General features: G+C 36.7%; 1 protein-coding gene across 2 annotated transcripts in view; it reads right to left on the bottom strand.

The window, feature by feature from the left end:
* LOC134790652 (uncharacterized) overlaps window positions 1-12,869 on the bottom strand; it is a 268,621-nt gene that overhangs the window by 78,716 nt on the left and 177,036 nt on the right. For both annotated transcript variants that reach the window (XM_063761523.1, XM_063761522.1), the window contains one exon: window positions 12,106-12,166. In XM_063761523.1, the coding sequence (XP_063617593.1) occupies window positions 12,106-12,152 (47 nt within the window). In that variant the 5' untranslated portion in view covers window positions 12,153-12,166. The remainder of the gene's footprint in view (window positions 1-12,105; window positions 12,167-12,869) is intronic.

The following is a 12,869-nucleotide window of genomic DNA, read 5'->3' as shown; positions in this document are numbered from 1 at the left end:
GCGACAATTTGTGATGTGTCCTCCTTTCCCGAGGGACTAAGGATGTTGGATTTTTTACACAAAAACTTAACAAAGAATACCACATATTCATAAGAATTATTGGACTTTCTGCAGCTGTTTATTTGCTAAATTCCTAAAGGCAACAAAACAATAGAACCATCCCTGTTGTAGGTATACATGATGAAGGTAGGTACACAGGATGATCAAGAAAAGTTATCAAAAGAAAACATGTCAATTCAGTACATGATTGCCATAATGTGTTGTTCACATTATTATTCAACAGGTCAATTGACTGATACTATTATAAATAGCATCGGCATCAATCAATTATTAATATCAAAATTAAACCGCAACACTGTTCATTAACAATCAACTATCCATCCAGTATTAGCTCGGGGTATCGATAACGAATCCAATACAGTTTAAGTGTTTGTTTAATGAATGAATACTGTATTGTATTGTTGTCAGGCCGAGTACGATTGCATAACGGTGCATGGCCCAATTTCCTTGTTTGACTAGCTCAATCCATATATGCCCGTGGATACACATTGGTACAACCAGAGATGACAATTGGTTTCTGTTCAATCCCAATGTTTTATTTTTTATTTCCAGTTCAATAAATGCCAATCAGTGCGGTACGGTTCTCGGTGTTTCCTCGACGAGCCCCGCTACTACATGGGCCGCAGAAATGGAAATATGCACACATTGGTGCTAGCCGCGTGTATAAAAGAAAAGCGATGACGCTTTTACATCGATCTCGAGTGCTGCAATGGCGAATGGCGTGAAAGCTGCGCGATGCTTACAGACTCAAGTGGGCACGGTACGCGACGATGAGAAAAGTACAATCGCTGCAAGAAAATAAGTTTCATTCATGTCCTATTACGACGAAGCCTTGAGAAACGAAGGTTAATTCACATTAAATACATTTTAATGAACAAGACATTAAAATGTATTATATTAGGAAGCATAATTATAAACCTAATATGAATTATAGCTATGTATAAGGAATTCGGAAGCTCGGTAACTAAAGTAGAATGTATGTAAGGCGGTGGTTCCGTAAGGCACGATTAAGGGAACATATCCGGTAATTACCTATGTCTGATGGAATTTACAGATTCACACGACTGAGATTTAATATGTGTAGGATCTGGAAATTGCTTCGCATCTGTACATGCAAATGCCATCTACTCATAATTGATGAAGCAAACCTGTACAGAGTTAAACTTGGACGTCAAAAGATGATCAGTATTACAGCGTCGCGTAAAAAAATGGGACATAATTCATCCACATCTGTTACGAAGTCACTGTACTTACATAAGTCAACTCAATTAATTATTTATGAACGAATTCATTAAGTGCACGCAGTCTATTAAGTTTTTAGGGGCCCACTGATTAACTGCCGGATGGTATCTGCCTGTCAGTTGTTCGGAACTGTCAACATTTATTCTAACTGACAGGCCGATTCCGTCCGGCGGACTGTTAATCAGTGGGCCCCTTTACTGAAACCACCTCAACCACCTGGTAGTATAAATTTGACCTCGATAAGGGTGATTCACTTTTGTATGGAGAAAAAAAAGTTGTAATATTTTTCCTGACTTTGCTCACCAATGGAGTCTCCCCACACTAAAAACTATCTATTTCAATTTTCGAAAGAATCGAATAACGTTTAGAGGTTGCACAAGTTGAAAAGGTAGAGTAAGAACCCCTTACATTGCATGAAAATGAACTATGTTCTAAAATGACAAAATATAATGAACTGATACTAAAATCGAATGAGAAAACTGAATTTTGCGTCTAAAACACAATAAAAGCACTTTTCCTTTGGAAACAGGTGGAAAAACTGAAAAATCTTAATTAGAACATTTATCGAGTAACCAAAATCCAAGTTTACTACTAATTTTAAAATTTATTTATATGTAGAAGGTTCAGTATCACACTACTCTCCGCTTTGATGGTAGCCGCTTAAACCATTTTCTACCCTCCGATGTAGAGTCGTTGGTTATTTGAAAAATCTTTGTTGATGTTGTGCAACCTCTAAATGTTGACCGATTTTTTTTTAACGTATAATATTATTTTATCAGTTAGAACAAGAATTCGAGCAAAGTCAGATGAAAATAGAAAATTCGGAAAAATGAAACACCCATATCCATTACAGTACCGTGTGCTCGGCGTTCACCTTTATACGGGTTTGCATGAGTTGTTGCGCTTGATTAAAATGATGGAAAACTGACTGAAACTGGAAACGCTGATGTTAGGTTAGGAAGCAAACACTGCGATAATTATGCAGAGGCGCGGCTTGCAGCTCTCCAAGCTCGCGCAGCGTAGGAGCAGATATGTAGGTACTTACTACTCTCTTCAATTTGCTTATATGAACTATGAGTCTTAACTAAATTCCCACAGCAAGCTCAAGGCGTTATGGTAAACTAAGGATATATATGTATAAGCAAATATCTACTTGAGGAACGCTGATGGTACCTCGGAAACAAAGGTATTCGTTGCTCAAGCTCATTACTAAATTAAATATTATCATCATTCACACTGGCCTTTTCTGGGTACAGTGCCCACTGTTTACTACTGATTAGTTACTCGTCTAAATTAAACACGAAACTGCCGAAATAGCAGCTACACTAAAATTAGCGTTCCACATGTAGAATTGTACAAAGTTAGACATCTGCCAGACTGCAAGGGTTATTTTAGAGCTAGCTAGGGCCCGCCCCACTCTCAGCCCTCCAGTCGATCAGCGGTGTCATTTCATTCATGGGAGTGCGCCCACCTGACGAAACCTGCCACCCACCAGAGTACACTTTTAAAGGCGTTCGAGGGTGGTGTTCCTATGGACGCCTGCCTACATCAACTTAGTGCGTCGAAACATTGTTACTATCGTCTAGTCTAGCAGAAACTTCAATGTAAAGAACATTTTCATGACGGAGTAGACGGATGACATAAAACTAAACTAATAAAACTATATGAAATACAAAGTTAAACGCAATGAAGTTATGTAGGTATGTAGAGGAACACTAAGTAAAAGTACTAGGCTACACATATCCATAATATAACATATTACCTAACTTAAACCTAATAAAGATATTCATTGGTACTTATTCGTTTAAATATGGGTTTGATTTGTGTTCAATTATACGTAATTACGTGGAGTGGTAATTAATAAATAATAATAAATATTTAAATGATAATCTTATTACACAATCGACCTAGCTCCACATTACGCCCAATAAGGCTTTGTGTTGTGGGTACTAAAACATACATAACTCAGGAACAAATATCTGTGATAAACACACAAAGCATTTAGCCCTTATTAGCAGGATACGAACCCGGGACCTCCTGCTTCGTAGGCAGGGTCACTACCGACTAGTCTCGTCCCTGACGACATCAGATCATAAACTGCAATAGGTAACTTGAAAAGAGCACGATCACTGGATTTTTAATTACAAGACATTCACATGATGTTATCGGTAGAAAATCTATTACTCATAAAATTATTATTGACTTGGCTGACATTCACATTATAGTATAGAGAAATTTGTGTTTTTGGTATATCCATAGAACAAGTAAGTAACGCGTACAAAACACCTACAATGCAAGCATCTATAAGCTTTCGGTTGCCATCAGGCGGCCCATCGTGGCATAAAAAATAGGTATATGGAGTGGTAAACGCACTGCAAAACACAGTTATTGCATAAAATATTAGTGAATAAAAACAAACGCATGATTTTCAGAGAGCCATCGCATGTAGGGTCCTCTGGTGAAGAGCGGCGCTTTGATCGCCCGCGGTAATGGGACTGGCGGACCACACTCGCGGAAACTTTTACGGGACACTGACCCACTTCTAAACAACCGACAAAAGTTGCCTCAGCTGGGTTTTCTTTAAGATAAATATGACAGACCCACTTTTAATTGATGGCTTATAAGTAGCTACTTAAGCCGCTCAACGTGGTGACGCGGCGCATCGCTTCTGTAAATACATAGTACCTAGTTAATTACATATTAGGTTCGATATTTATTACATTGCCTATTTCTGAACCTGTAACTGCATTCTACATTCTATTTTGTTTTAAGAGTATTGATATATTTTTAACAGACAAACACAAAGTAAAGTGCTTTGTAAATATACGTCATTTTGTTTACTAATTGAAGGCAACCGTTAATTTGACTTATGTACCTATAAATAGGTACTTCATTTTACTTCCCTGCTAAATAAAATTATAAAGTTTCTAAACGTAGGTATAAATAGTGTATCCCTACTTAAATACTTATAAAATGACCTTAGAGGTGAGCGGTTTAAATGGAGCTAAATTATTCTTTCGTAGAATAATGGTTAGCAATTCATTAGTGAATTAGCATAAAGGATGTTTTGTTTTAACAATAAAAGATCCTTTTACGATATAAATACTTTATTGTGTTTGCAGTGCTTTCAAATGTTCTTTGTTAGGGTTGTATGCATAATACTCGGCGACGTGTGGTGGCAAAGGTGATTCTATACGAAGAGGCCAATCAAAGTTATGAGCTATTTCCTTACCGCGTAAAGGCAAGATACAGATTTATGACGGCCGCGGCCGCTCGTAAATAATGGCCTTACAATGCCCGCCGCTCGATTGGTACTTGGAGCTCTTTGTATATAATACATGGCCGGTGCTAACATAAAACACCTTTACTCATTGTATTGTAGGTATCAACCTTTCTCCGATGTATCCTGCGAAGTTGCATACTTTAAAGCCGTATAGTGAGTCGCCCCATATACTATTTTAAACGTTGCAAATATTCGATGACGTTCAGTTCAGGTTTGGTATAGAATGTCCAGGCATTGTGGGGAACAATGACGACTTCAAACACGGACACTGAACAAAGGCGATAATAAAATGTAGCAAGAACAATACAGTGAGGAAAAATTGAACGCATACATGGACGATAACTACTTACCAAAAGTATTTAAAATTGTAAAAACTGTACATGGAAAATTTAATTTACGGTCTTCTTCCGTGTTTTATTTAGTTTAATAGTATTGTTTGTTTTATTTTTTTCTACTTAGTCTTGAATAACAAGTACATATTTCCTTATCTGAAATTCTGAATCTATGAAATTGCAGCCTTTACGTACTACTTACTTCCTTATTGCCTACTAGATACGTTCATTAAAAAATATTTAATATTAAAAGCATTTTAAATCACTCATCTCACCTCACCTGCTCTCACTCAACTACAAATAATCATATAGTACATAACCAAACTAATTTCTATGCAATACTGATCAATATTTCATTTACATATAAGCCAATATGGTGAAATTTAAGCCCTTCACTTGCATATCATGTTGCATAAACAAGGAAGTAAGTAAGTTATGTTCCAAAATTAGATCACTGGAAGGCCTTGTGACTGATCACGGGACAAAATCAAATATCGTGATCCCCGAGGAACATTACATGTCCCCCACTCTTGTCTATTGCAAGACGTCACAACAAAAGCGCAGGACACAGATTCTTTCACAAAGTCTGGCTTTCCAGGAAAGCGGTCACTGATGTATCTAGCACGTTAGATTTGGATTGTAATGTTTGGTGCGTCCTATTTTTGTTTACTTGCAGTTTTATGACGAATTAGGTATCTAAATAGGCAGAAGTTGTTTTGCTGCATGACAAAAAAACATTATTTTTTAAAATTGTTTAATTTAGTTTTGAACTGTACAGTAAGCACCTACCTACAAAATTGATCACAGATGACTGCAACCTAGTTTTGTTCTCTAAGTTTATTCATATCATAAAAATACAGCTCGAAAGTGTATATAGGTACGGACAAGTCGGTTATTTGAAAATAAATACGTTCGACCCTCCCACCCACGCACGGCGGCATACATACAAACGCTTCATGCAGTTTGTATTGGCCTGGATGTTTCATTTGCGTGAGCTGAATTAAATACTTATGCTACGCACGAGCGTGTATGCGTAGTCAGCATAAATCTCCTTAAGCTTACCTACTGCCTAGTCTCTGTGTAATGTGGGACGGCCACGAAGCGTGGCGTCTTCATCCCGTATTAAAATATTTCTCCATCACTCCCCAGACAATTGACACTATGATTCTCGGCGTATATCCATTATTTAGCCTTTCATGAGTCTTTTACTCATAAGTAAGCGCTCTCAGCAGAAATACTATGTCATTACGAGGAACAGTAGTGGATTTTTCTCACAAACAAAAATATAAAGGTGTGTTCAGGAACGTATAGTCGACATCAAAAATATGTTTACACTTTTGCACCTTACTCCTTTGTAATAAGGCAAAAAGTGTAAACATATCTTTGACGTCGACTGTACATTCTAGGTGCCTACATGAATTTGAGAAAGGCAGACTTTATCACATTAAAAATATGCCTTCTGTCATGCTCAGGTAATTTAGAGTGGTGATATCAAACACTGAAAAAAAATAAAATTACAAAAGTAAGCTTATAGATATGCCGTTCACGGTGGCAGCTCGCCCAACAAAACTGTGCAAAACAAAGCAAACTGGCCTTAGGTTGGTGCCAAGAATAATAAAGGAGCTCTTAAGTGGGTTTTCCCGAAAACTGTCATCAGAAGTTGGAAATAGTAAGTAAGAAACAAATAAAGTTTAGTGGAGTGGGAAGCAAAGCTACGAGTTACAATTTAAAGTTGGTCCGGCGCAGGTGAGAGCTGGGCGCGGGCGGGCGGGGGTTAGGCCAGTGACGGGAGATAATGGGGCGATCAGAGATTACCTCTCATTAGATACCACATTATGAAGTATACGTATAGAACGACTCGTATTTGACACTCATCTGCGCTGTCGTACAGTCTCGTACAGCGAATAAAACAATGCTCCGAAGTATCTGCCATCCTAGATTTTACAAATAGTATATTGCTACAGTTGGCGTTCTAAAGTATCTGTTATGGCCTAATTGGTCTACATAGTACAGACATGATCTTTTTGCTAAGTCATAAGAAAATGGTAGATATTTCTGACGCGTAATCTGATTCGTTATTTTTGCAGCTGACTGTAGTATGTACTATAAAGTACGAAATAGGTATGTAATTAATACTATGTATGTAACCCGAGCCACCGATCAATTCCGTCTAGGTTAAGGGACGGCCTTGAGGCCCTTTTCGGACTTGTTAGATACATAAGATAATAAAATAAAATAGAATTAATCACTCTACCTATTTTATTATTTGTAGGTCAAGAAATAAGTTTTCAAAATCAACGCGATCCGCTGCATTCCCTCATTTAAGTAACTAAAAGCAACGTTCTGACGTTAGAATTAGGGCTTGCAATTCGAATATTCGAATATTCGAATTTGTCGAATATTCGGCCTGTTTTGATATTCGAATATTCGGCCGCTCAGGTTTCGAATATTCGAATATTTTTTGTTACTATAAAAAATCTATTTAATCCGCTGCAGTTACAGTTTCTGTGTGTTTTCCGGGTATTTACAGTGAATGAGTAATGGTAGGTACCCAAATACGAAGGAAATAATATTTTTACTGTATTCCTCTCGATAGACTTCGTGAATACAGTGAAACCTAACTCAATTTGAAAGAAAACGAAATCAAAAAGTATGTTTTATTTTTACGGTGCATAAGTTTTAAGTTAAAGGTCATTCTGTTTATTAAGACTAAACCTTGCCCGCACTTATCGCAATTCTCAAATTTGATCATACCAAACCTGCCCAAGTGCCCAACTAGGTAATCTAACTATGCACCTTTAGCTGACAAATAATCCAGTAGTCAACTAACTTTTTCCCTTAAATATTCCAATATTATATAATTAAGCCGACCATTAATTAAGGCCTCTGAGTGACTACAAGTTAATTTAAATCAGAAAATAATTACCTACTAAAAAAAATAATAAACCGATTTCTCGTTCTTTTTCTTATTTTTTATAATATTCGAATAATTATTCGAATATTCGAATATGTCGTCAGAAAAAGTCGAATATTCGAATACCTGAAAGTTTCGAATATTTGCAAGCCCTAGTTAGAATAAGATTTAAATTTTATTTTGTATGTATAATAGTTATTTGTACAACAAGAGATCAAAGTTTGATATTTCTTCGAGTGCTTATTTTGAGTCCCGTGCAAGCGAAAGATTCTATAATAGATTCACGAGCGTAGCGAGTGAATCTAATTTAGAATCTTGAGCGTAGTAAGGGATTCAAAAGCGCACGAGATGTAAATAACTTTGATCTCGTGTAGTACATAAATTTTTTCACCCTAATAAGCAGTGAGAACATACCTAGAGGGACAGAGATAATAGAACCCAAGTATATCGAACTTGTATTAGACCCCGCATGTTGAAATGACATTTGACTATAAAGGTCACTTGAATGTCATTTTGTCTCACTCAGTGAGCAAAATCGCATTTTGCTCACTGAGTGAGACACACTCAGTGAGCAAAATGCGATTTTGCTCACTGAGTTAGACAAAATGACTCAGTGAGCAAAATCGCATTTTGCTCACTGTTTTTAAGAAGCAAAGTACCCTTGTTCGAGCTGCTGAGGTGAAAAAAACTATATCAAATGCATGCGACTGTAAAAAATATCAATATACTTTAAATCGGAATTGAGGTCCATGGATAAATATGGGCTACTGCAGCGTGATAATGATTAATTGATTACCGATAGTGGTTAAGCGCTAGTCGTCTTACATGCTCTGTCTATAGGAGTTTAGTAGTCCGAGAGTGATGCTGAGAGGTAAACTTGCAGCATTGATAGGTACATAAACTCGCCAAACTAACTTAGCAGACCGTGGTCTGACGGAGAGTTTTCCATAATGTATTTCATGCAGCCTAATGCTTGTTTTAATTAAATTCATTTAATATTAAATACGTAGTAAATCTACCACAATTTATCGCTTTTAGCAAGTTCTCTAAACTTTCTAAATTGTATATTTAAATGTCTAATAATATTCCGCAGCTACTGTTTGGTTTCTTTTCCTAAATCCTTATATAAAAACATAAAAAACTATCACTTAAGTTAGTTTATTATCATACCTACTAATCATTTCATTAATAATAACGTCTATTAGCTTTATACCTACGTAACCTACGTTTAATACGCCTTTAGCAAATGAAAGACTCCATTGTCCCATCAATCTCAGTTACATAGTTTACTCTCAGCTATTTATTATGTCCTAAATCCCTAATGAGCAGAAATCGACGGACAACAACGATGTCCCAAGACTTACGCGAAGGTTTTTCTCATTAAGGTTACATGATTTGAATCAAATAATTAGGAAGCTATAAAGATATTATGCCAATTTTTACACAGAACACTAAGCAAACAAAATTTACTTAAGGATTGGATTATTGAAACCGCGATTTAGGCGCAATTTCGGATTTTCTGCTACAGATGGCGGAGAAAATAATTATTATTATGGACGAAGCAAAATAATTTCTAGAGAACATTTTATTTTATGGAAGACCCAAATAATTTAGATATAAATCACAATCAATTTGAATTATAAAATTCCGAATAAGATATTCCAGATACGAATCTTCGTCGGTTCATTACGACTTCAAAATGATCCTGAAATAAATCGTGGAGGGAATCTCAAATATAGCGATGGAGATTGGAGAAGACAGCGTTTAACGCAGAATACAGTTGCATCAAGGGACTCACGGGAATAAGAATAAGAAGTATGCTTGTAATAAGTTGCTTTTTTTAATAAACCTGATAATAAATATCACTGCAACAGATGTAATTCTTGTTTGGGCGAGAATTAACAAAATGAACCGAGTAAGAGAAAAAGTCTTTAGTAATATTTGAAATCTCTCTGAGTTTGATAGGTAATCGTATGTTCTGGTATTTTAATGACAATTCCTTGACTTTAATAATAAATATCGAAGTACATAACTGAAGTTTAAAAGTATTTTTACAACAGGTAGATACATAGTTCCGTGAAGTTTTAAGTTTTAGATAGGTAAAGTTTGCAGACGTAATAAAAGACCATGAATATATCGCCAAGTTTAACACTTTTAGTACCAACTTAGACTTGGAACATTCAAGCAACTGTCCTTTACTTGGACTGTTTAACCATTTTGTCTTGTTACAGTTGTTACTGTCCACTTGAAACTTTCTCTAGGATATTTAATACTCCCAAAAGTTGCACATGTCATATATTAGCATGCGGAGGGTTGTTGAAGAAAATAATAAACCAGTCTTAAAGCAGTGCTCGTCTTTGACTCACGTTCCCTGTGCCCTTACATATCAAACATGGCGCAGCCGGTAGGATACGAACCAACGCTCCCAAAGTAAATAATGTAGGTATGTCAACTTATATTTTATTTTGATGTTATGTGTAAAATGTATACTCAATCAAAATTTATATTTTCGTTTATTTTTATTAAAAAATGGAATTGTCATATATTAGCATGCGGAGGGTTGTTGAAGAAAATAATAAACCAGTCTTAAAGCAGTGCTCGTCTTTGACTCACGTTCCCTGTGCCCTTACATATCAAACATCACATGTCAATGCGACCAATTCCGTCATACGAGAAATTCCGTCAACAAGCGTTTTTCTCTAAAGCAGTACACAATTGGTAATTTCCTCGACAAAGCAGCGATTTCTTTTAGTTTCAGCAATTACCAATTGTGTACTGTTTTAGAGAAAAACGCTTGTTGACGGAATTGGCCTCATAGACCTTACCTATGTGGGATTTAAAAGCTTGATGTACTTGTTTACTTAAATATATTTTGGAACTGGGAGTAATAATGGAATTTGTATTACGGGGCGAGACGATTCCGTGGAGACCGGCATTAAAAATATTAAAATAAGTAATTGCTCCATCAGGCCTGCACCTGAGACCCGGTCGGGCGGTGCGAGCCCTTCGAGTGCCGTACTTTGTGATAATGGCAATTGTGTGATCGCTCCGAGAATTTTCATTCTTTCTCACGTTTATGATCTCCTTTAGGCGTTGATGAGATTGTTCGAGCTGCATACTTGATTGCGCTGGTATTTTAACATTCTTTGAGGGCAAAAAATATCAGTACTCTTTTCTCAATCTATTGAACTAGCTCACTCACTTATAACGGATATTATACAAACTTTTTTTAGGATAGTGGAATGCACATTTTAATTGAAATAATTCAGCTAAATACTATCCAAAGATATGAAAGGAATTTACAAAAAATCCTGCATTAACCCAATTCCAGAGTGTCTTTTTCCCCTCTGCCTTCATAACGTTACATGCCGCAGGAGTCCACAAAAATGTAATCATAAAAGGCGTTAACCAAGAGTTGTATTTGTGCGGCAATTACGTTGAGTGCTAACTCATGTAGGCTGTGGCTCGTCCGCGCTAACAATTTGTGAAACACTTTTTGTATGTCACATCGTCCTCGACATCTGAATCTGCGCCTACTCGAGATACACTTAATAGAAAAGAAGTGAAACCCATTAAGTATTTGTACAGAAAAAGTCTATAAAAATTACTACTTTCGAACTCTAATTATATTAATACATACAGTCAGCCAAGTTCGGACGTTTGTAACTGTACATTATGTCATGTTACTTTTTTCAAAACTTAATAATTTTATTTGAAATAAACTAGATCTAAACACAATGTAAAGAGCTTTACAAGGATAAGTACCTTAGGCCGGGGCAGCCGTAAATAGCCGAAGCGGAGGATTACTAATGTTTCAGATGTGTCGAAATAACAAAAATAATCGTTCTCAGCAGAACATTTTGTGGCACGTACAATTTCCATTTACCTACATGTCTAAATGTTATATTTTGACAAAATCTGTCATTAGGAATCTAGGTGATGAATTCGCAGCCAGAGAATAGTGACCAACAAGAATTGAAAAAAAGCAGCAAGCGAATGGCAGTGACTTGCCGCACCGTATTGCTGCCGAAGAATTGCCAGAAATGGAAAAATAATTTATCAAGAACATTGACATTGAGTTTGACATTTCCAGCGGCAATGCAGTCTGCAGAAAAACGCCGCGGCAATGCAGCTGTCATTTGAATATATATACGTATCAGTTGCGAAATGTAACATGCGAAGTTTTTTATAGCACGTCAGGACTCTTTCACGTTTATATATAAAATGCAAGGCACATCGATTCGCAGGCCGCGTCAGTTTGGATTGGTACTCACTCGGCGCCATTTTTTCCTCCCCTGTGCAGCATGCCCGCGCGTGCCATCTCACGCCCGCGCCCTGTGCAAAAACTACCATTAGCTAGAGGATTAACAATAACATACATTGGTACAGAGGATGCGATCTATACTAAATACAACATTATTTCCACATTTATTACGTGCTATTCATATAGAAGCCAATTAGACATTTTGATGGAATATAAGTTCTCATTGGCCTCATAATGCTGAAAACCAATCACATGGTAATTAAATTCCCTAAGCAACGCTACGCGGCACGAGTTATTCTTTTTCTACAACTTCTCTCATCATAACAATAGTTACAATACAAAACAGAATTTTTATGTACGGCATAAGTAAAAGTTTGAAACAAAAATTGTAAGGAGTCGCTCATAGTTCGCTTGACATTATGCGAATCGCTCGTATTGTCTAAGTTGAACTACGGCGATCTGGTGTACGGGCCTCGTCTGCAACAAAAGACTCGTCGATTAATACAACGAGTTCAAAACGCGTGTTATCGATATTGCTACAAAGTTCCTCCAAGGAGCCATATCACACCGTTTTTGAACAAATCTTCGACTCTGAATATGGCATCACGTAGACATTTACATCTTGCTTGTCTTCTCTTTGGCGTTATAAATTGCAAGTCACCCGAATATCTATTCTCTAAAATAAATATTTCTTCTTTTCACAACCGACACGCCACAAGATCTACTCGACGTTGCATTTTAGAAGTACACCCTCATAGGACGATTGCCTTTACC

This window comes from Cydia splendana, chromosome 5 (assembly GCF_910591565.1).
Source record: "Cydia splendana chromosome 5, ilCydSple1.2, whole genome shotgun sequence".
NCBI classification, from domain to species: domain Eukaryota; kingdom Metazoa; phylum Arthropoda; class Insecta; order Lepidoptera; family Tortricidae; genus Cydia; species Cydia splendana.
The sequence above is the reverse complement of the archived record's forward strand: the minus strand, read 5'-3'. Positions and strand labels throughout refer to the sequence as shown.